The sequence below is a fragment of the Penicillium alfredii genome (genome assembly GCF_028826965.1).
Source record: "Penicillium alfredii strain IBT 34128 chromosome Unknown utg000010l_segment0_segment0, whole genome shotgun sequence".
Lineage (NCBI taxonomy): Eukaryota > Fungi > Ascomycota > Eurotiomycetes > Eurotiales > Aspergillaceae > Penicillium > Penicillium alfredii.
The window spans coordinates 1,530,564-1,554,295 of record NW_026622707.1 but is presented as its reverse complement, the minus strand read 5'-3'; the positions used below and the strand labels follow the sequence as shown (position 1 = coordinate 1,554,295).

The 23,732-nt window shown below is 50.8% G+C and overlaps 7 protein-coding genes across 7 annotated transcripts; 4 read left to right on the top strand and 3 right to left on the bottom strand.

Annotated features, from left to right (window-relative positions):
• Positions 1–1,138: 1,138 nt before the first annotated feature.
• Positions 1,139–1,678, top strand: NUU61_008137 (uncharacterized protein; the record flags this gene model as incomplete). The annotated part of the gene is made up of 2 exons (XM_056658662.1): positions 1,139–1,166; positions 1,446–1,678. The coding sequence occupies 2 exons, from the start codon at positions 1,139–1,141 to the stop codon at positions 1,676–1,678; spliced, it is 261 nt and encodes an 86-aa protein (XP_056508955.1).
• Positions 1,679–8,575: 6,897 nt separating this feature from the next.
• Positions 8,576–9,740, top strand: NUU61_008136 (Zinc finger protein; the record flags this gene model as incomplete). The annotated part of the gene is made up of 3 exons (XM_056658661.1): positions 8,576–8,833; positions 8,908–9,041; positions 9,101–9,740. 3 exons carry the CDS (start codon positions 8,576–8,578, stop codon positions 9,738–9,740), a joined length of 1,032 nt encoding a protein of 343 aa, XP_056508954.1.
• A 2,474-nt stretch (positions 9,741–12,214) lies between these two features.
• NUU61_008135 (gamma-glutamyltransferase family protein) lies at positions 12,215–14,255 on the bottom strand (the record flags this gene model as incomplete). The annotated part of the gene is made up of 4 exons (XM_056658660.1): positions 12,215–13,495; positions 13,563–13,912; positions 13,994–14,016; positions 14,092–14,255. 4 exons carry the CDS (start codon positions 14,253–14,255, stop codon positions 12,215–12,217), a joined length of 1,818 nt encoding a protein of 605 aa, XP_056508953.1.
• Positions 14,256–14,751: 496 nt separating this feature from the next.
• On the bottom strand, positions 14,752–15,582 carry NUU61_008134 (alpha/beta fold hydrolase; the record flags this gene model as incomplete). The annotated part of the gene is made up of 1 exon (XM_056658659.1): positions 14,752–15,582. The coding sequence occupies one exon, from the start codon at positions 15,580–15,582 to the stop codon at positions 14,752–14,754; it is 831 nt and encodes a 276-aa protein (XP_056508952.1).
• Positions 15,583–17,006: 1,424 nt separating this feature from the next.
• Positions 17,007–18,301, top strand: NUU61_008133 (uncharacterized protein; the record flags this gene model as incomplete). Its single annotated transcript, XM_056658658.1, has 3 exons — positions 17,007–17,182; positions 17,419–17,631; positions 17,935–18,301. The coding sequence occupies 3 exons, from the start codon at positions 17,007–17,009 to the stop codon at positions 18,299–18,301; spliced, it is 756 nt and encodes a 251-aa protein (XP_056508951.1).
• Positions 18,302–18,674: 373 nt separating this feature from the next.
• On the top strand, positions 18,675–20,095 carry NUU61_008132 (uncharacterized protein; the record flags this gene model as incomplete). The annotated part of the gene is made up of 3 exons (XM_056658657.1): positions 18,675–18,895; positions 18,978–19,284; positions 19,325–20,095. The coding sequence occupies 3 exons, from the start codon at positions 18,675–18,677 to the stop codon at positions 20,093–20,095; spliced, it is 1,299 nt and encodes a 432-aa protein (XP_056508950.1).
• A 577-nt stretch (positions 20,096–20,672) lies between these two features.
• On the bottom strand, positions 20,673–23,439 carry NUU61_008131 (PE repeat family protein; the record flags this gene model as incomplete). The annotated part of the gene is made up of 2 exons (XM_056658656.1): positions 20,673–23,237; positions 23,335–23,439. 2 exons carry the CDS (start codon positions 23,437–23,439, stop codon positions 20,673–20,675), a joined length of 2,670 nt encoding a protein of 889 aa, XP_056508949.1.
• Between the last annotated feature and the right edge of the window lie 293 nt (positions 23,440–23,732).

Genomic DNA, 23,732 nt, shown 5'->3' with positions numbered 1-23,732 from the left:
AGAAGGAAGTCGGAGATAATATCATCTCATGGTGTGATAGGAGTATATACCGGCAAGAGGGATTATTGCAAGCGCCCGGGATATGTGCCATGGCGATTGCCCCGAGCTAAGGCGCAAGTCCATGGGGATGGACTGTACGACTACGACTGTACCTTTCGTATAATGTAGTATGTAGTATGTACTACATGCATGCTGGACGATCAGACAGAGTCAAATTAAATCCCCTATTTGACAGCGTATCTGAAACAGCGATCGGCTCGCACTTCATTCGGCTCTTATGTATGTACTATCCAGGGATTTCATGCGGCGAATGGCATCTGATGGTCGATCCAACAGCGCTTTCACTGTCCATGACCCGTGGCATGCGATCCGATGTGATATCTATCATCCACAAGGACATCTACAGGGACTTGGATGTCGGTGATTCAGGGTGCCATGGCAGACCGGCGTCTAGAAAGGGAGGGTGAAATCACCCCATGATTGGCGATGATGCCCGGAGTTAGTTAGTATAGATGTTGGCGAGGGTGGTGGCGCTGTTGGCGCTGTTGGGTTTGCGCCCTGCCAACAGTATAGAGAGTGCAGAACCCCGGGGTTGCCCTAGCTGATGTGTATAGGTGCGAATCCCCGAGTAGGAATATTGTACATAGATGTAGATCCCTTCACTGTACCTAGAAATACCGAGTCGATATCGTCGAGACCATCACAGAAGGATGGATATACCAGGCCCATCCCGAAGAAAAGCTGGATCCGCTTCAATAGTTCAACAGTTCAATGGTTCAATGGTTCAATAGTTTAGTGAGGGAGCAGATGTCTGCCAAGGTGCCTGCTGGAGCAAGATTCGCAATCTGATCCTCCCGCAAATCCCGTGAATCCTCCTGATCCGCACGGCAAACAGGTCATTGATCGCAACCGGGTTCGGACTCGGGGGAACGTTGTGGAGGCCTCTTCCCTGTCTAGAGAGAGTGGCCATGTGGTTGATGGAGCAAGATCCGCTTATACGCCCGGCCAACGTGATTGGTTGTCTCTCTCTGTCTCTCCAGCTCTCGTATAGGCTCAATCGGGGCGAGATTATGATCGCGGTCGCGTTTGGCGAGATCACGCACGTTGCGCCAACCAAAAAAAAAAGGGGAGGGGGGCAATGGTGGTTGAGATGGGGATCTACTGGGGTAGGTGAACCGTGGGAAAAGAAATCCTGGTGAGTTCAAGTCCACGTGTGCAGGTCTGCTAGAGTAGTATTCTAGTTCCTCGAGGATTCTCTATACTCCATCCCCTCGTACCATAGTTGCATATCCAGTAGTTACAGAACTCTTCTGATCTGGTACTGGTGGGGATGGACCTTGGGGATGTTCGTGGATCATCTTGACTTTTTCTGGTGCAGCGGAGAGAGAGGGAAATGAAGTCCTACCTTTTTTTTTTTTTTTTTTTTTTCTTTTCTTTTTACATAGGTGGTTCTGGCGGAATATCCGCGGGCGAGTCCGCGGGTGTCCGCGGGTCAGTCCTCGAGGACTCTCGCCCACGGATTTTCCGTTCACCGTCTGTCCGCCCTTCCGCCCTTCCGCCCTTGAAGCCGAAAATAGTATTCAACCCAGATGTGAGAATGATGCAACAACCTACAGTAGCTGAAAGTTTGAAACGCAATGCACGGGCTAAGATGCAGATGCAGCTTCGTGTGGCCTAAGAATATGCATGGGGATAGGCGTATAACTCGATTAAAAAAAGAGTAAGAACTAGTCTTGTACAGTCTTAGCCTTGCATGGGATATTTCCTAGTATGCATAGGAAAGAGAGGGAAAGAGAGTGAAAGAGGCAGCCATCACGCACGAACAAGAAACACTAGCCAAACCAGCCTGCGAAAGTCGATCGCGATAAAAATAGCATCCGATCGGCAGACCGACAGTTCAGCCACGCGACTTTAGGAGATCCACGTGTAACCAACAAACCTGAAACGCAACTAGTTCAACTAGTGAGGAGAATGCGGTTGTACATTTGCCCGGAAGAGTCTAGTGTGGCCCTGCAGGACTTGCAGTAGTTTGCTTTCCCTTCTTGTGGGAAAAAGGATGCTACTGGGCCCTCAGCCCCTGGATTGCATGATAAACCAGGCTAATTAAACAATTGCCTTTATTTATTTTATTTTATTTTATTTTATTTTTTTTTTTTCAATAAAGTAGTTTTATTTTATTTTATTTTATGATTATTTGCAACCACATGGTCTACTAGGATACTGATCCTTCACATACCCCGTTGCGAGTCGCGGAAATTAATGCAAAATAGTCATTACCAAGCAGATTAGGGGGAACCGGCACTAGACTCGGACTCGGACTTATGTTGCTACTCCGAGATCCCGTAGTTATTACTCCCCTATGCTCAGCTCTCACTACTAACTTACCTATAGGAGGTAAGTGCATACTCTCAGCCTCCAACGTAGGGAGGCTGAACAATGCAACCCTGGCTGAGACCGATAACCCCGGGGGTATTACTGCACGTCATACTCTTCAGCTCTGAGAAAAGATTCCGGTCAGGGGTAAAACAGAGAAGCAAAAGAATACTACGGAGAAGGAGGAAGTAACGTAGTATAGAGTAACATACAGGGTGTATATATATATATAGAGTAACATCGCAATGGCACAGATATTTCTGTGAGCTATCAATATGCTGTACCCATCGTATATACTGTACAACCATAAACAAACCCAATCAAGCCAAGATCCGACCAACCACGAGTGCGTCGCCATCGAGGTGATCGCGATGTATTCCACACTCGGGGTGATCCTGCCTGCCCTTGCACAACGCCCGACCACATGGCCTGATCGACATCTGAAACACACCTCCCTAACCCTCTTGGGTCGAGGACCTGCAGCCACCTCTGATGCGGTCAGGCAACTAGGCAACCTGTTCGAGTCTAGTCTCTGCTAGTAGTCTACTAGGCGTGTATGTACACTATAGGAATTTAGGGAAATAGGGGTTAGGGGCAAGCAGGAATCAGGAATGCAGCGGACTTGCCGGAAGTAATAGCCGTTGGAGAGCTTGGCTTGCAAAAGGATTCGCTCTGTTGGAAACGTTGCTGCATTAGGGCTCCTGGGTCGTGGTGTTGTTGCTTGGTGCCCATCCTGGCGTGTGTACGCGTACTCTATCTCTGTACGATGGGCATTATTATACTTTTGTGTTGCCATCTATTGATCTGTGCGGATGAGCGGAGTGCAGCGGTTTACCCCGGACCGCATGGTTCAGGATTGCCGTTGCTTTAGTGGATTGTTTCTATTATACCTAGTGTAGGTGGTATACTGTACTTGTACATATCGCGTATGTAGCAGGGGGCTATAGTAGGTGTACACTTCTATACTGTAGGTACTCCCGAGTCCCCTACTATATCGAGATAAGCAGTTTTCAGCTCTGACCATAAAGTTCTCTCATTCTCACGCCTGACTCAGACAACCTAACTACCAAATTTAGTTGAAAAAGAAAATTCTTATCACTAGGCAGAACCAGATTCTGCGCCTCATTCTTCTGCAGAGCAAAATAACGGACCAACCTTTTTTTTTTTTTGCAGTTCTCGGGGCTATCCTTGATTTCTGTTTTCAGGAAGAGAGAGCGCGGAATTGCCGCAGACACCCAATTTAAGTGGACCCAAGCTCGGAATCCCTCGGACAGAGAGATCGTCCCAAGGTCAAGTTGGACCGAAAAGCATCGACACCGCCGATCACAGTTGTCGATCAACTCTGTTTAGCCAATCTGCTTGGTCTTCGCGTAAAAGCAGGACCCATCGTGAACAGGCCACGGGAACAGAAAAAAAATAATATAAATTTATAAAATTAAAAAATAAATCAAGCGGAGCTTACACCTTTCTCCAAGTGATCCAAGGTCGGCGACAGAAGCTTAGACGGGAAGATAATCAAAAAATCAAACATAATTATAATGTAATTATAATAAATGATAATATACAAAAAAAAAAATAGTAAAACCCCATATATATCCGCTTAGACAGTGCACACGGAGTGGACCCCCCACACCTCGCAGCCCTAACTCTGCTGGGAAAGAAGGATGCTTCACGGGGAATTTCGCTGCCCATTCCCCCTTCCAGGGCCAAACGGTTTTCTCTTGCCCTCTCTGGCTGTTTCCTGTCAATCGTGCCTCAATTAGGTATGACCTAACAGTTGGTCCTTGACTACACTCTTTCCACTCTGGGTAGTTTGCAGGTTTTTCTTCAATAGTCTCACCCGGGAGGCTGGGAACGGGCGCAAATTTGCAACGCCTCGACTTTCTAAGAGATAGTGATATAATAATATTTTTTTTTCATAGTACACCGCACTTCCTACTGCTTCCAGTGTATTCCCGTGCCAGTCCCGACGGTCGGGGTCAACCATCCTCGCTATTTCAAGGCTACCCAACTTTGAGAGCACAGGGCCACATTGCGCGATATTTGCGACGGAATATCCAGTGTGTTGGAACAGTCTCGGGATATAGTATGTAGCACAAGAACTAAGTGTTGAGAGTTGGAATCTGGGATAGTTTTGTGTACAGCATTACTCGCATAACAGTGTGTCAGCTATTGGCATTAGCCCTGTATGTAGCAAGTGGAGAAAGAGAAGGGAAAGGGTTATGCAGAACAACCGCAGCATTGTCTAGTCAGCCTCGTGTCATGAAATCCTATCTGTGTCTATCAAGGTGGATAAATTCTTCTCCTAACAGGCCATAAAGAAAAGACAAAAACAGCGGATCTATTCTATTGTCCACCGCTAGTTCTGCCGTCAATAAACAAGCCAAACAAACTAAGGGAGTGCCCCGTTCACCGATCAACCATCCGGGGGCGGGCACGGAGTCGGACACGGCGAATCCATCAGAAAGAGAGAGTCAGGACACCGAAGAGCCTCGTTGTAGTCTAGTGGAGAGCGAGAGAGAAATCCCGCATAACACACATACCACAAATGTAGGGGTGGAAAAGTATATCACTAAACTTTGAGAAGTCATGATATCTAGAAAATCAGGATTTGTCACCGATGATTTTCTGGGGATATTCAGGTTCTGGAACGCCCCGTGTCGATCGTGTCACGATTATTTGCCCGGTTGTACCGTAATTGGCCGTGAGTTCGCCAATCCTCGGCAACATACGTTGATCTTAGGGTATTGCGCCTGTGTATTCAAATATGTGGCTTTTGCTATGTTCTGGTATATTTGACATTGTAGTGTTGTTATTATTATTATTATGAATGTTTAGTATATCGGTATGTCGGCGACAACACCGTTCCGACCGATATATTTTCCAAGATTGACAAAAAAAAACCAGAGGCTGAGTCGTGATTATGGCAGATAAGCCAGTGCACTCTTATTGCACCCCTCCAACCAACCATGGCTATGACTCCCCTGCCACCGAGACTAAAAAAAGATGGTCGGTCATCGGGGGTTCAGGGCTGCGAGGGGCTGCGACTTGCCAAAAAAACGGTCCTTCACTTCTGTTCTGCAGGTGATCTAGGATATTATTATTATTATTATTATTTTCTTTTTTATTTTCATTCTTCACTAAAATATACGATCGCGTCATCCTGGTTTTTTTTTTCAGATACATGTCGCGAGAGTGGATCCTACGGGATCATATTGGTCTCTCCCATAGGCCGATCCCACCGACCATAGCCGAGAGATAGACTCAGGAAAAGATAGTCTGGACACAGCAAACAGAGACCGAAAGCGAGAATAATGAAAAAGAGTGTGAGCGAGAGCGGGCCCCGACATAAAAAAAGAAAAAGGAAAAAAAAAAAACACGGGATATCAAGAACCATGGCCACGGGAAGCATCGCGTATATACAGCGGGTGGATAGTCCCCAATAAATTTCCTTGACTGGACAGATATAGGATGTCGCAACTTGAAAGTCTATACAATTGCATTCTCAGTGATAACCAAGAAACAAAAAGAAAAAGGGAGAAAAGGGAGGGGGGAGGGATGGACCAAAGAATCTCGTTTTGTTTCTTACGGTATACCCCTCATCTTATTTTTATTTTAGCGATTGCCGACAGAGAGAGAGAGAGAGTTTGACAGATATCCCGGGACTGTAGGCAAAAGCCTCCACCTGCCGAGACTCCAAAAAAAGGAGGATCCCAAACCCGTCCACCACGTGAGGAGGGGCTTGCAGAGACGAAGGAAGTAGCGTGAACCAGCGCGATGGGAACAATAATAAAAAGAAAATTAATTAATTAGAAAATTAATAAATAAATTCTAAGCTATCCCAATTCAGGATAGATGGCGATTTAGTCGATCGTCTGGTGGATCTCTCGCCACGCGAGACGGGGGAGCACTAGCGGACATGAACAACCAGGGAACGAGGGGGATCTAAACACTTAGCGAGTTGCGAGATGAGGTGATCGCGGATAAACGCCTGTACCGGGATGATTTGTGGTAGATGGCTATGATTATATTATATTGGTAGTATTGAATTTCTACTAATTTCATTACTATGCCTATAATCACCATCTATACTACCTACTATCACTAGCTGCACTGACTATCCCCGTTGGAGTAGGAGATGGGCCATGCCACATGCTGTACATAGTTACATGGGGATCAGCTCCCCCCTCCCCACAGTCCTAGGGCTAGTTCATGCGCTGACTCAGAGATTTGGTGGAAGATCATTGGTCAGGTCGGAAATACCGTCGAGGGGCCACTCCACAAGGCAAAACGCCAGTCAACAAGGGGGATGATCATCCCTGTCCACGCATCACCTCTCATTCGCGTGGGCGCAAATACCTGCAGAATGCGTCTTTCCAGAATACCCTTAGAAGATGGATGATGATATCGATGATTCACTGTGCGTGTGTTTCAACTTGGTCCAGGATACCGTTCCTGTATCACGCCAGGTTTTTTTTTTTTTTTTTTTTTTTTTTTTCGACATAGTTCTCAGGTAAATCTATATCTATGAACGTGGTTGTGGCTGCAGCCGGGCGCAATCTGGTGAATTTCCCTCGCGTTCCCTCAATTCCGAGGTTGTAGGATGTGTGACTATCATAGCAGAGGAGAGAGAAGGGAGAATCTCATGGCTGTACCTGCCGTTCTCTTGCGTGTATGCATTCTATATTCTATAATTATCTTCTGGTATGTATCCCCCCAGACCTCGAACAGTGACGTTGATCATCGCCCCCTCGGATCCGGAGTCGGAGTAGGCAAGAGAGTTGTTCATTGTCCTCATGGAGTAAGCGATCGACATGGTGAAACGACGCTAGCGCAGGTCAACTGCAGTCGGGGGGAGTCGCCATGTCCCCCCTCTCCCGCTAAGGCCAGCCATGACCCCACCAGGCTGACTCGGTGATTTTTTATTTGATTTGATTTGATTTCATTATTTCATTATTATTATTAATTTTTAATTTATGATCATGATTATTTTTCTGATAATTATATCCGGAGCCTGTCTGTCTCTCCGGACTAACAGAACAGTCCCCACTATGATCTCCCGATACTCTGCCGTCAGTATACAATCAGCCATTGTAATCCATTTATGCTTGTGAGACATCGGGATGTGGTGCAACCCTCGAAAAAAAAAAGGACACACAAATAGGACCCTGAGGCATCAAGCAAGTGCTGACACACACAATCTCTCTCTCTCAGGCACGGAATGCCTGAAGAAGAAAAGGACTTCAACCCAGGGTGATGGTATCCAATCGCATCGACCTACTCTCACTATACTATATTTGGTTTAGCTCAAGGATGCAGCGAGTTACTCGAAACGGAAGAACCATGACGGAGGGGGGGGGGGGGGGGTTCCACTGTAAAGTCTATCAGTGACCCCCGTTGCGTTCCGTTGGAGCTTGGGCTCCACGGAGAATTTGGAATATCTACTCTAGACTCGAGATAGGGTTTATGGTCTTGACTTCTTCGATTGAGTATTTCATTGATATAAGAGAAGCAGAGGGGGGAAAGAGCAAGACAGACAGAATGGAATTCAAACAGGAATCTGAAGGAATCCCCTGAAGGAATCCTTCGACCATCATTATCTCTGAAAGCCAATTCCAACGCGGCGGTAGCGAAAAGGATTCCAATATACCCAATGCGGCCAGTGGAGGGATCGGCGTTGGCTTCCAACCGTTGGAATAAAATAATATTTAAATAATTTGAAAAAAAAAAGCCTCAGCCGCACGTGTAATTTTAGGACTGTTAGTGCGGATTAGCCTGGCTTAGCCCTGTCTGATCATCCCGAGCGATCATTCCCCGTGCGATCTCACAAATTCCAAAAATAAATAATAAATAATAAATAAAATAATAAAATAATAAAATAATATTTCAATATTTCGAATATAATATTTTTTTTTTTGGAAATTGCGCTTTGGAATTAATTTACCAAAGTCTAATAATCCGTCTGGTAGATCTCCAGTGTGAGGAACAGCCTTGCTGGTGCATGTCGTTCCTCTATATCAGTCCACCCTCATCCGCTCTTCTTTACCTTCTTCCTTCTTGCAGATTCAGATTCTCTTCAGTCAAGCCAAGCCTTTTCTTCCTTCTCCATCTCTTTCCTATATATCTTCCTCTTCCTCTTCCTCTTCCCCCCTCTCTGCCTTCCTCTCTCTTCTTCTTCCCCCACTCATCCTTCTATCGCAGGATGCCCCGGGGTCCCTCACGCTCTAGCTTGTCCAACCCTCTGTCTTCCAACATCGTCTCTGTCTTGAACTCGCCCTCTGTTTCTTCCATCTCTCCTTCTCCTGAACCTCAACACACCATGGTGGGCAAGAAGAACATGCGCCGCAACCCTCAGTCCGAGGTCACCATGCCCGTCACCTACACTCCTACCACCCACCGCATCAGCAAAGCCAAGAAGGGCAAGCGTGTCCATGCATGCGAGTTCCCTGGCTGCAACAAGGTAAGCATTTTCTTCAATCCAAAGCGATATCCCCAAATTCAAGAGCTGGGAGCTGACTCGACGCGCCAACCCAGGTCTTCACCCGCGCCGAGCACCGCCGACGACACGAATTGAACCACAACCCGGAGGCTTTATACCGATGCAGCCAGCAGGGATGCAAGAAGGCCTTCCACCGACCTGACCTGCTTGCCCGGCACATGGAACGACAGTGAGTATTTTCCTTGAGAAGCTGGTTTGGCATGCGCAGACCACTGACCTGGATTGCAGCGAGCTTGAGGCACAAACCGACTCCCAATGGACGCCGCCTACCCAGGCCCCCATGGTAACCGAGTCCGCTTCCATCCCGCACTGTGTGTCCATGGACAACAGCGGGCTCCTGGCCGCCACGTCGCAGCCACACTCCATGTCCATTGGCTCACTTGTGGCCCCGGGCGTTCACCCCGACCTGGCCAACGATTGCTCTCTGATGTGGAGTGGCGTTGAGATGCCGCTGCAGCCGCGCCCATCCTTCCAGAACCACGTCCCCGAGTCGGCCGACGACAGCCCGTTCTACTCTTCGCCCGCTGAGACCTGCCCCTCGCCTCTCTCGGACGCCGCCTACTCTCTGCCTCCTCACTCTAGCTCGTCCATCTCTTCTGGCTCGGTCTCAGTGATTGAGCAGTATCCCAAGGGCATCATGAAGCCCGAGGTGGCTTCGCCTCTCCAGATGCACTCGCCTCTACGCTGGGACGGCTCCGATGCGGCCATGCCTTCGCACATGGTGCCCATCTCCTTGGGTGAGAACCTGATCCAGCCGCCCGTGCAGTGCCACTACCCTTCTCCCACATGGTCTGGTGCCGACTGCCTACCTTACGAGGAGCACCTCCAGCACATGGGCCACTTCCAGCCCGTGACCTGGGCCATGTGAAGAGACTACGCTACTCGGCTTGAATTGAATGACTCCGTGTTGAACATGGTGCATCATGAACTCTTGGGCCTCGATGACTCTTTTGTTTACTCTGGTATACACTCTACACCACCCTGTGCTGCTCCCGCTCTAGATGAGCCTGGGACAGCCAATCATCCTATCAATGGTTAAGAGGGGGGGGGTAAACACTACCCACCCCTCGAGCAACTGGACTCGAGCGAATGCTCGAACCGCCTCGGATGGCTCCGCCCTTCGCTATGGCGACACTCCAGTCCTCGCTCGGCAGCGCCGCTCGGACTACAGCGGAGAGGATCCACCTACCGAAAACAGTGGGTGGGCCCTGCTGTCCACCCCGAACACCTTCGAAGGATTGCTTTGTTTTTCATCCTCGACGGGGATCTCCGATGGTTATAGATTTTGTCTTTTTGTTCTTGTCTTTCTAATTTGCTGTGTATTTATTATCTTCTTGTTTTTATTGTGGTATTTTTTTTTTCTTGTTCTCATTTCTTTTATATTTCGACGTCTTTTCTTTGTCTCGACGATATGATGGATGATTTGACTACAATGTGTCTGCAATGTCTGCTATACCCCTCTGAGTTCCTGTGAATATAATCCGAAATCTAAACCGATGTATATAATAATGACTCCAAACTTGTTGAAGTGTCAGTTATCTGTGGTTCCGGTCGATCGCCGTTCCATGGTTCGCCTCGTAATTCCAAATCGCTTAAAGTTAGTGACATCTGATCAGCATTGATGTTCATGCAGTATACGTTAGCTACAGTATACGTAGTAGTATGAACGATTTTACAATTTTGATCTATTGATATACAGTCCACACCTCAAAAACTCATCAACTCATAAACCAGACTGAATCCTGCCTCGGCCACTACCGGCCGTTCTCTTTTCCCTCAGCAAAGATTCAGACGGGAAAACGGGAACTCCGTCTCCCCTCTTCTCGCCCTCTCTCCACCCTAACCGTTCGCAAGATACCCGCATCGAGTATAGTTGTGTACCCGACGGAAAGGTATCGCTCCACATCTCTCGTCCTCTCTCTTGTTTTTTCCCTCTCGCTTTCGCACGATGATCTCTCCGCGTGGAAGTCATGATGCCAATTTAGAATTTAGAATTCTGGTGGATATATACTTTGGCTACATATATACGCAGGCAGGGGGGGGGTGATTTACCCGTTTTCCCCTTAGTGTTGTTAGTGGTTGTTAGTGCTGTTAGTTTAGCACAATTGTCTGGTTAGTTTAGGTGGATTCTCCCCCTCTCTTCCTTTATTTTTCCGCTCCTGCTGAGTGGCCGGTGGAGTCCCAAACTGTCGGTCTGAGGTGTTTGGGTAGATTCTTTTCCGCAGGTTCTCGACTTCTTGTCTGTTTAGCGGCTGGGCTCCACTTTCATTCTCTCTGGTTCTGTTTCCAATAAAGTTGCGTCTTAATTCCCTTGTCAGGAGATGGTTGGTGTCGATCAGGGGAGAGAGTCACGCGGTGGTGATTTTGAATTAATTTTCATTTCGTTTATTCTTACTCTGGTCAGTATGGATTATTATTTTTTTTTTTTATAATTATTAGAATATTAGAATATTATTTTCTTACTATAGTATAGCATTCGCTGCGACACCTTGTGATCTCTTATCGGCAGTCCTCCCTCTTGAATTCTTGACACTATTGAAGTTTGTCGTCTTCATATCCAAGGTTAAGTATTTGTCTATGCGATGATGTGCAGAATCCTGTAGATAACCCTACTGGACCTTATTCTTCCGATGGCGTGCATGAAAGCACGACTGCGACAGGGATGTCCCTCACATCCCTACTATGTATCTATGCTAAGCACATATACTATTTTCTCGAACATTTCTTGAATTTGGGTATTCTTCTTGATCTCCGCGGAATATTTCCAAGCTTATGTCGACTATCCAATCCATATTCTTATACCTATCACTATCATTCTCTGTATCTTTCCCCTCTCCACCCCCACTACTATATTAAATGTTAACTATACTTGGTAAGTACAGTCAACATTCCACCCCGCCACTAAGGCACACATGTCTTGAATCTTGGCCCCCTCAGGCCCCTCCCCCCGGGGCCAAACCGCCCATCTATCTTTTTGTTGCCCCTCTTTCCTGGCCCCCCCATTTTAAGGATGATGACTCTATTCGAGGTAAAATCCTTGCTCCAATCCTTTGGGCACGTTCGCGTCTATCGCTTTTTGGGTTGGCGTTGGGGCTTTGGCCCCCGACCGTTGCGATGGCTTTACTGTTCCTTCTGTGTCTGGTATAGACGATCTACTGAGGAAGGACGTTCGGATGTTTATTGTCAATTGTCTTTGGAATGTCATGTGTGTGGTATAGTAGAAAGAGATAAGAGGAGGGCTATACTATAGTGCCTATAGTATAGATATCTTCTTAGCACTATACAGATGCAATATTGACTATATGACTGATGACTAGTGCTCTGGTAACTATGTAACTCCATCTACAGCAGAGGGAACGCAGCTCCATCGCCTCTCAAATCACTACCACCACTATGTACCAACTTCCCCTCATCATAATGCAGCCGGATAATCTGGCCACGCCCAAACATAGCCCGCGCCCAGCCCGTCAACACAACAATCTTATGCCCGAGCCGACGCAGCCCCTCGACAGCCTCCTCACTGATCCCCTCCTCGACAAACACCGTCCGGTCCGTGCTGCCATGACTCGGCGCCGCGATACAGATGCGCGGCGCATCCAGCGCAGCCTGCGGATGGAACCCGAAGGCGAGCATGTTCAGCAGCACCTGCACATGGCCCTGCGGCTGCATGAACCCGCCCATCACCCCATACACGGAGTGCAGCGAGCCGTCCGCGACGTTGGTGATCAGCGCCGGGATGATGGTGTGGTAGGGCCGTTTATGGGGGGCAAGCGCGTTAGGATGGCCCGGCATCAGCGAGAAATTGCACGCGCGGTTCTGTAGCGTGAAGCCGCAGCCCGCGGGGATGATGGCCGTCCCGAACCCGGCGTAGTTGCTGTTGATGAACGAGATGCCGTTGCCTGCGGCGTCGGTCACGGCGAAGTACACCGTGTCGCAGTGGTTGTGTGCGGGACTGCCGTGCTCAAGGGGCTCTGAGGCACGGTCTACAGAGAACAGTTTCGCGCGTTCGGCGAGATACTCGCGCGCCAGCAGGCCCTGCGACGGCACTTGCTCGACGTCCGGGTCTGTCACCCACCACGCGGCGTCGGCGAAGGCAATCTGCAGGCTCTCGATCACTGCGTGTAGGTACTCTGCTGAGTTGTGCTGCGCGGCGCTGAACTGCGGGATCTTGCCTGCGCGCTCCAGCTCCTCGAGGATCCCCAGCGCAATCAGCGCCACGATGCCCTGTCCGTTCGGTGGATGTTCCCAGATCTCCACGCCCTGGTTGGGCTTCTCGCCGTCTGTGCCGGGAGTTTGCTTGTTCACGATGTCTTGCCCCGTGAACTTGAGTGAGATTGCGTCGACTTCTTGCGTACCGGTTGCTGCGTGGTTTGCGAGGTCCTCGAGCGTGAGGTATCCGCCTAGGTCTTGCACTACCTTGACGATCTCTTGCGCGATGCGGCCCTCGTAGAATCCCTTTTTCCCGTCTGCTGCCAGCGCGCGGAATGTCTGTGCCAGGGTCGGGTTCTTCATGATCTCGCCCGGCAGCGGACTGCGGACACCATCGGGTGCTGATGCGTCGGCCTTGAGCATTTCCCGGAAATTGGGCGATGCAGACCGGATGTCTTTCTCGCTTACTTGCCACTATAACTAGTTAGTTTGAACTTCATCAATTGGCAGAGTGGGGGTTTTAGGAAGAAAGAGAACTGACCAGATGCGACGATAGCTCCGACACAGGAAACCCCTCCTCGCCCATCTCAATAGCCGGCTGCAAGATCTGCTCCAGCGACAGCTTGCCGCTCCCAAACTTCTCAATCGTGTCCACCCAGCCAGCGGCAGCACCGGGCGTGGTGGTCGCCAGCGCATTGAGCATCGGCATGTCACCTGCGGCGCCGGGGGCAAGGTTCAGGTCCTTGCGTATTTGCTCGAGCGAGGCCTGGCCCGGGTAGCGGCCGGAGCCGTTTAGCGCATGCACCTTTTTGGTCTGCGCGTTGTAGAAGAGGCAGAACATGTCGCCTCCGATACCGGTCGAGCCGGGCTCGGTCATGTTGAGGCCGGCGGCTGACAAGAAAAGATGATGTCAGTTTATGATTCATGTTGCTTGCCTTCTTTGCGGATTTCTCTTCATGTCTTGTTGGACACTTACCCACTGCGACGGCCGCATCCTAGACCAACATTCCAGTCAGTCGACTCGGCTCTATCATCATGGATATAGGAGATTGTATATTGAAGCCACCTACCGCGGCATTTCCCCCTGACTCAGAATGCGGTGGCCCGCAGCTGCAGCCAGCGGCTGCGTGCAGGACACGATGCCATTCGTGCTGTGGACGGTGCTCCGGCGACTGGCGAAGGGGACGTAGTCGGCTTCGGGCTTGGCGTAGACGGCTTTGGCGTTGAGGGGCATGGCGTGAAGTCTTCAAGGTCCGAGTCACCTATACATTAAATAACCCAGCTAGAAAAAGAACAGAGAAAAGATAAATACATAGAAGAAGAGTAGCGAGGGGCGAAAGGAAAGAATTCGGACTAAAGAGGGGAGAGACTGTAGAATTGGAGTAACTTACGGGTAACCCCGCCGATTGGAGATACTGTAAGAGACTGGGTGGGTAAGTGGGATAAATAGTGTGAATAAGAGCCGGATGGCGTACTTTGCTAGAGTCAAGATATCTTTATAGCAGTATGAATTGGCTATCTACACTGTGTACTTCATCGATCCTCGCATCTAGGGAAGCGCTGGGTGAAAGCTGTTCCGGCCAGAAACTTCAGGCCGAAATGGCATTTGGTGTGTTTGCCGAGGCAATTCTCAATGTTAAATAGTCCTGAGCTTTACTCTCTTTTTACTCCACGGTCGATCAGTTTGCTATTTTACTCACAAAACACAGCTCAGCATTGCTGCATAGCACTCAGGACCGCAGAAACTCGAGCAGGTCCTTGTTCACTTCGTCAATGTTGATGTTGTGGATGGCGTGAGAACCTCCCGGGTAGACCTTGAGTTTCCCTTGAGACAAAAGCTTCGCAGACTTGAGCCCAGCAGCCTCAATAGGAACAACCTGGTCATCATCGCCATGGAGAACCAGAACAGGAATATTAATGCTCTTCAGATCCGCAGTGAAATCAGTCTCCGAAAAGTCCTTGATACTGTCATATGCCGCCTTGAAGCCGGTATTCATTCCCTGCTGCCACCAACTCCGAATCTGGCCCTCACTCTTCTTGGCACCAGGCCGATTGAACCCAAAGAACGGTCCGCTGGGAACATCCAAGAAGAACTGTGCCCGGTCGTTGTGCATAGCCTGTCTGAACGTGTCGAAGACCGACTTCTCAGTTCCCTCTGCATTGGCCGTGGTCTTGAGCATGAGAGGGGGCACGGCGCCAACGAGAACTGCCTTCTTGAAACGATGCGTGCCGTGTTTGCCTAGGTAGCGGGTGACTTCGCCTCCGCCATGCGAATGCCCGACCATCATGGCGTCTTTGACTTTGAGATGCTCGAACAACTCCTCCAAATCGTCGACAAACTTCTCCATGTTGTTTCCCTGCCATGTCTGCGTCGAGCGTCCGTGGCCGCGTCGGTCATGGGCGATCACACGGTAGCCTTGTTCGGCCAGGAAAACCATTTGGTTCTCCCAGTTGTCGCTGCTTAGGGGCCAGCCGTGCGAGAAGGTGACGATTTGTCCGTTGGGGTTTCCCCAGTCTTTGTAGAAGAGCTCTGCTCCATCTCGAAGTTTAAGATATGGCATGGTTGAGTTGGTCGATATCTCGTAGGATCCAGGTAAGCAGTTGAATGTTAATCTGCAAGCCCCAGGAGCTTATATGGATAGATGACTACCGACCAGTTCATAGTGGACGTTGCTTTGCGTTCTAGTCGATATGTCATATTGATATCATTACTTTCTTCACTTAAGCATTGCCGAGACGGACAGTTTATTGCTCCGACACCACTCCTTAGTCATTCCTCATACTCCTGAGCCGAGGTTAGGTCGTGCATACCCAGGTGATCATCGCATGGCGACACATCGTAGAACATTTAAAACGATTAATGATATTCAAGCCGCTGGTCCATTTTCGAATGATCTCTCTTCTTTTACTCAACTTGATAATTTTGAATATTCAGCTGCCATTTTAAAGTGACAAGATGCCAAGCCCTACTCTTCTCCAACTTACGGGATATGGCTCATTCCTACTGGCTGTTGGGCATGCGGTTAGTCCCTGTCAAGTTCTGCAAAACATGACTCGGTGAAAAACAGGGGTATTATCTAACTTGGGTAGCTTTCTGGACGTCAATTCCAACGACTTCGCCAGTTTAAAGCACTGCCAGGCATCGCATTCACTTGTAGCACGGTTGGGTGGTATCAAGGCAGTGCCTATCTAATCCTGACAGGTTTTTCTCCCTTTCTCATTTTAAATGGAAGTGAAAATCTTTGATTTCTTTTCTAATACCATGATTTTGGATTATAGGATTGCTTAATCTTCACTGGGCACAGAATCCAACGGCCCTGGAAGAACCACTGAATCGTGCAATGGCTATCTTGATCACCGCTATTGCTTGGGCGAGCTCGGCTTGGTATTTTCGGGGTGGCTTGAAGGAGAATGGGTTCATTACAGCGGCTGCAGGACTTGCCCAGGCTTGGGTGGCTCTCCGCTAGATATACTAAAGTGTACAGACCTTGAGACTTCTGAGGAAACCAGAGCTAAGAAACTAGTTCATTCATGGGATCTAGTCAATTATCTATCTTCTAGTAATAAAAACCATACAGAAATATAGTCCCTTCATTGATGGGATAGATTTGTCATCTCAAAAAAGACGCCACTGCCGAAGTAGAAGACAGAATGATCTTGACCATTCCAACCCCACATACATAGTCTTGGATAATTCTAGAACTAGAATCTTCATAGATTATGTATCCAGTTTTTCTATCTATACTCGGGCGATTGTTGTTCCGCATGTTCATGTTTGTTTAAGTTTTTCTCATATCACATGACATCACCACATCTCTGCACCGGACAGATTGTTGCTCCACGGTGGATACATCATTGCATTGAGTAATCCACTATTCCATCGTTGAGCCTCGGTCCGTTTTGAACCTTTTAGACTATTTGAGCTGTGTTCCCCTTGCAGAATCCCACAGTCATCATCTTAATTTTACTTGAAAGAATCTCGACAATGCGGTCCCTTAATATCTCGTCCTACTCGAAACCATCCGAGTATCAGGTCTCAGACTTGCCCAAGCCTGAACTACATAGTCCCAAAGATGTGCTTGTCAAGGTTTATGCGGCGAGCATCAATCCAATCGACGTTAAACGAGCCGATGGAGCTCTCAAGCTGGCACTGAAAGACAGGTAAGTAAACCTCCCTCTCCTGTAGATACTAGAAATACTAACCTTGAAATTTAGCTTTCCATTTAAAATCGGTTATGATTGTGCTGGTACGATCACAGAAGTTGGACAGGACGTCACCAAGTTTAAAGTTGGAGACGCGGTCTACATTCGGCTGCCAGAGGTTTCTCGAGGTATGGCATGAGTGATGATCAGTGGCGTCCCGTCTTGAGTTACTAAGTGATATTAGGATCATGTAGCGAGTTCGTTACATGCGCCGAGGAATACATTGGACTCAAGCCGCCCTCGTTGTCTTTCGAAGAGGCTGCATCCATTCCATTAGCAGCAATGACGGCACTCCAAGCGCTCCGCAAGTATCGGGGCGATCTTGCTGGGAAAACAGTCTTTGTGCCCGCTGGATGTTCGAATCCCCAAATCTCCACATTTTTGATAGATTTTGCTAACGGTTTTCAGTGAGTGGGACGGGTTTGTTTGCGTGCCAACTTGCGAAACATGTGTTTCATGCTGGCAAGGTTATCACTACGGTCTCGACTACGAAAATCCCCAAAGTCAGTGAGCTTTTGGGCGAAAACACCGTGGATCAGAGTAAGTACTGATTCCTATACCTTCTCTACTCAAATCACTGACATCCATCAAGTTATCGATTACACAAAATCCGACCCAAGAGAAGTTATTGAGCAGGGCTCGGTGGATTTCCTCTTCGACACAGTCGGCCTTTCTATGCAGTGTCTCTGCTTGATGCGACCAGGATCTAGCCGCATCGTGTCCGTCTCAACGCTACCATCCGGTGACCAGCTCCAGTCGTCATCGTTGATGGACCTGCCTCATCGCCCTAAGATCCCTATGCCCTTCCGAATGGGACTAAATCTGTCCGATCAGATTCGCAAGCTCAGAGCACGACGGTACAACACGGAGTACTCATATATGTTTCTGGAATCCAGTGGCAAAGATCTAGACGACTTGCGGCGGCATGTTGAAGAGGGCAGGCTGAGGACCATCGTGGGTACGACTGTTGATCTTCAAGATACATCGTCGGTGCGAAATGCATGCGACATTGTTTACAGTGGAAGGGGTGGTCTTGGGAAGGTGGTTATTCGGGTCAAAGCTGACAACTCGTCTTGAGCTCTGGTTTGTTTGGAACACTGCTAATTGTTAGCAACTTTTGTCTACTATAGAATACATCAGTAATAGTCTAATCACTCAAAATCACATCTTCGATTTTTTCTACACAAGAGAGGTACTTCAGTCTACTATAGAACTCCCTCAGTAACCAATGTACCTCAAACAAAGGACTGGAAAACAGGGGAATTTCATCACGTAACTCACCGCCGAAGACGGAGCTGAAATCCCTCATTTCACATCATCCCACCTCGGGACTCCTGGATTTAAGGACCCTCTCTGGCCCCTTGACCCCATCCTATAAGAAGCGCCGGGCTTGTCCATCTTATCTGATGAGCTGATTCATCCCATCTCCGCCTCTGATGGCAGCAGCAGCATGGTGGTGTTTGTCGACCTCGACCAAGATGCCTTGGAGCATCATGGACCTACGGAGAAGCCATTCCCGCTGATACTGGCTCCCGTCCCCGCTGCGGACCCGCCCGAACTCTTGCCCTCGCCGACATCGTCGGAGGACGAGGCGTGTGCCTCGCATCCAGAGATATTCCCGGACGTGAACCCCAACCGGAACGCCTTCTCGGCGGCCTTGAGTTGCTATCCGTATGTTTTGCAGCGATCATTTCCCTCAAAAAATCATTATTGTTTTCAATCCATTTTCTAATTTCTCGCGTGAATTATCTAGAATCGTGAAGGAAATCGCCCGCGCTGTCGATCTTAATACTCTCCACGCTCTGTCGCGGACCTGCCGCCAGTTCCATGTAAATCTCGCGCCGTTCCGCCAGCAGCTCGTGCGAGAGACCCTCCGTTGCGAGAATGAATACGTGGAAACGCTGGCTGAGATGCTGGACGGCGACGCTGTACTCCCTAGCAGCGTGAAGTCGGTCTTACAGCTGCTCAGCCGGGGCAGTGCAGACACTGGGCGCATGACGCGGGGGAAAGTGGGCAAATGCGCACGCGATATGGTGGGCGAGTGTCGGCGTTGCGCCCGGGTCGTTTGTAGAGTAAGGCTTCTAATTCTTAAACTACCAGCCTCCGAGGCTAACCGCCACCATTTCACAGAACTGCACCGTCAAACCCCCCTCTGCAGCGACTCTCAAGAACCGAATTCGCCGGCTCTGCCGCACCTGCGGCACCTCGCCCCTCGCCTGCCATCTTAGTTATCGCGCCATCGACCCGACCGACCCTCTAGAAGACCGCTGGCACGCGGATACTGCGGCCGCGTTCGCCCGCAGTGCCTGCACCTGCGAAGATACCGTCTGGCTGTGCACCCCATGCGGCCAGACCCTGCGCAGCAGCGACACCACCTACCGACGCGTCTGGGCGTGGCGGACCCGCTACAGCACCTATCTTGGCGGCGGTCTCGGCACGGGTATCGGCGAGGGCTGCCAGGGCGTCAAATGCGGCCGCGGCGAAGCGTGTCTAGCCGCACAGGAGATCGAGCTCGAAGTTGACTGCGAGGCCGACGAAGGGCCCAGTGAGACCAGTAGCCCGGCCCATAGCCCTCCCGGCCATCCGTCGCATCTCCACCAACATCACCATCATCATAACTCCCATCATCCGGACTTCTTATCAACTGACAGCCATGATGACGAGGAACCGGGCTATTTCCGGCAGGAAGTCATCGGGCTCGGGGGCGTAGTCAAACACAAGGCGAAAAAGCGTGTCACCGTTGGCGCTTGTGTGGTTGAGTATGAGGACGAGCGTGAGACGGGCCGCTATTTGGTCCGCGAAGAAGGCGGACTTCATCGGGCCTGGTGTGGCTGGTGCTCGAGAGTCATTCCTGCGAAGGCTGAGGCTTGAAATCATGGCTTAGTGCAGAGATGTGTCGCATCCTTTCCTCGATTGCTATTACAAACTTGCCTCTGACTGTGATATTTAGCGTCTACATTTTGCATTTATTTGCATTGGCTCCCTTTTTTGGGAGCGCAACTGGCATATGCTTTAATGATGTCTATGGTGTTGTACATATCAGATCTGTCTATTGCCACGAGGTATTCTCTATTCTGCATGGTCTTGCTCAATTCCTCTTGGCTATGAGAGTATGATAGATTCAGTATCTATTCAAAGACAGCAGAAGTGCACATATCATATATCATATATTGAACAATACTCGATCACCAGTCTGTATAAAAGGAAAATGCTCCGACCGAAGAGGGTCGTCAGGGTGCGCTGAGCACAAATAGACAAAGAGACACCTGTAATGCACCGCTCCTCGCTCCTCATGCAATTCCCAAACGCACCATCCTCCAAAATAAATAGTGAAAAGACAAGGTTGAAATAGAATCGAATATCACACACACACAGTGTCTCTCTCTCTCTCTCTCTCTCTATCTCTCTCCCCTATATCTCCCTAACTCCTTCTATTCTCACATAAGATTTAATAAGCAGTAATGGCTCTCCAAATTCCCTTCAGCTTCGAATCCTCCCGCGGCGGCGGAGGCGGGGACTCCTCACGCCGGTGCCGGCGATGATGAGTCCTCTGCTCGCGGCCGCTTGGGTGCTGGTGCTGGCGACGGGAGCTCTCAGGCTTTCTCTCTCGCTCCCGCGGCTTGCTGTGTCCCGACTCGTCGGGGGCGCGTCTCCGCGATTTGGAAGCCTCGTGCCGGGAGTTGTCGTCGTCGTGCCGAGAATGAGATCCACTGGACCGGCCACTGGAGCGTTTCTCTTCGCTCGACGGACGCTCGTGACGGCCGCTGCCGTGACTATGACTTGTTGAGGCGCGCCGCGGCTTCTCGGGTGCCGGGGCGGCGGCTTTGGTGGTGTTCACGCGCAGAAGAGGCCCGTTGGTATCCGACTGGCCGTTAGTCATGTATCGCAGGAACGCACGGGGTTTGGGTGCCGGGACCGGGGCCCCCTTCGAGGACGCCGGAGGTTTGGAGGAACGGGCCTGCTCTCGCGCTTGGCTTTCTGCCGAGTGATCATCAGACGAACGGCGACGAGGCTTAGTTTCAATGAAGTCTGCGTCCCGCTCCTTTGCAGCGGCGCGCTCAGAGCGTCTCGGCTTCTCGGATGGTGGGACGCCGCTGCGCTCTCGCTCGACGACTAGTGCGCGTTGCTTTCTCTGGCTGTGCGTGTCGGCTCGAACCTTTTCGTCGTGCTGCCTCCGGGCCTCTTCCAGAGCCTTGGCCCATCGGTTGGTGAATAGGCCACGTTCGCTCTTCTGGCGCCGAAGCTGATCCCGGCGCCCTTCAGATGAGGTCTTGGAGTGGCGGCGCTCGCGCTCCACGTAGGTGGACCGCCGCTTGCGGCGCCGCGAGTTACGCCTTTCGGTTGATGCCTCGGTGGGTTCTTCGGCGGGCTCCTCGCGGGGTACTTCTGCACCAGCAATGACTTCCTCTGGCGCGGGATCTGCTGATGCAGGCGTCTCCTCGGGTGCAGGTTCTTCAACAGCCGGAGTTGCCTCAGCAGGAGCCTCAGCAGGAGCTGGATCCTCCGCTGGTTGCTCTTCGGCGGGGGCTTCTTGGGCTGCGTCGGCTTCTGATGCTGGCTCCTCGGGGGCAGGCGCATCTGCTGGTGCCTCTTCGGATGCAGCTTCAGCAGGAGCCACGTCTTCAGGCGGAATTTCAGGGGCAGGTGCATCCTCTTGTGGGGCCTCCTTTGGAGCCTCCTCGGCTGCAGCTGGAGCTTCTTCAGGGCTAACTTGAGCGGGTGCCTCCACAGGCTGAGACTCAGAAGGTGCTTCTTCAGCAGAGGCGCTAGCAGGGGCCTCTGCTTCTTCTTCCGCAGGTGGCTCCACAGGTGCGTGCGCGACTGGCTCAGTTGCTTCCGACTCAGGAGTAGGCTCTTGAGTTGCTTCTTCGGTTGGAGCGTCTGGGGTGCTTGCAGTTGATGGTTGTTCTTCCGGGGCTGCCGCTGGTTTTTCTTCTGCAGGGGGCTCTTTGTCGGCAGGAGGCTCCTCTGCTGCAGGTTCTTCAGGAGCTGGCGCATCGGCCGCGGGTTCCTCGACAGCAGCAGCAGGTTCTTCAGCTGGAGGGCTTGGAGCAGTTTCCACGACAGTGGGCTCTTCGACAACCGGGTTCTCCTGAGCAGGCTCTTCTGAAGCGTCCTCAGTCGGTGGCTCCTTTACAGCAGGCTCCTCGGCAGGTTCTGCACCAGCGGGACCATCGTTGGCGGGTTCATCAGCAGCGGCCAGCTCGCTTTCGGGTACGTCGGTTGCTGGCGGCGCCTCTGGCTCCTCTTTCGGTGCCACCTCAACCGGCTTCTCCTCGATGGGTTCTGTCACTGCAGTGGGTGCTTCCTCTACAGGAGCCAGCTCCTCTGTGGGGGTTGCATCCGCCACCTCTGGCTCCTCGGGTGCCTTTTCTGCAGCTGGATCTTCCGAAGTCTCTTCTGCCGTGGGTTTCTCCGCTTCAGTCGGTACATTTTCGGCTGCATCTGGCTGCGGTTCAGGTTCGGACTTGGGTTCTGGCTCCGGCTCCGGCTCTTCCGCTGGCGTTAGTGCCTCCTCTGCTACAGGTGTTTCCTCTGTAGGCACTTCTTTCGGGGCTTCGTCAACGGGATCAGCCGCAGCAGCATCGGTCTTTTCTTCAGCAGCCTCAGGGGCGGATTTGTCGTCGGCTGGCGTGGCCTCTGGTTCCCTGGCACGCTCTTCTTCTGTAGGCGGAGCATCCTCAGCAGGATCTGCTGCGGCCTCTTCGGGTTTAGCCTCTGGCTCAGCAGCCTGTCCTTCCGGTTCTGTCGGTTTCTCTGGTGCCTCATCGGGGGACGGAGCATCAGCAGCCTCAATCGAAGCAGGCTGCTCTGGTTCGGGCTCAGGTTCTGCCGCCGGCTCAGGCTCCGCGGCAGCTGGCTCAGGTGTAGGTTCGGGCTCAGGTTCGGGCTCAGACTTTGCAGCCTTTCCCTTCTTATCCTTTTTGGCCTTCTCTTTCTTACCCTTCTTGCCCTTCTTTTTCGGCTGCTCCTCTACCTTTTCCTCTGCTGGCTTTTCTTCGGGGGCCTGTTCCTGTTCTTCCGGGGGGCTGCCTCTTCGGTTGACGGTTGCTCTGCCTCGGCTGGGGCTGGTGGCTCTTCTGCCTTGGTTTCTGCTTCGGGTGAATTACCAGCAGTGTCCTTCCCAGGCTCGGCAGAATCGTCCGGAGGCTGAGAATCATCTGCCGGCTCTGCTGCCGGTGGGTCGTGTTGCGGGGCTTCAACTTGAGGGACATCGTCTAGGTTGCTGAGAGCTGTTTCCTCATCACCGGCCGGTGGATTCGCTCCTGCTGCTGGTTCTTCTTCTTTGCCTTCGGCTGGGGCATCGTCTGCTGGGGCGTCGTATTTGTCGCCATCTGATGGCGTAGGTGCTTCCTCGGCCTGTGCTGCGTCTTCACCTTTCTCGGCTTCGGCGTCTTCAGCCGCTTCTTTAGCAGCTGCCTCTTTCTCAGCCTCTACCTTGTCGAGCTCCGCTTCGGGATCACACTCGGGAAAGTCGTCGTCTATGAAGATTGTCAGTGATGATAAA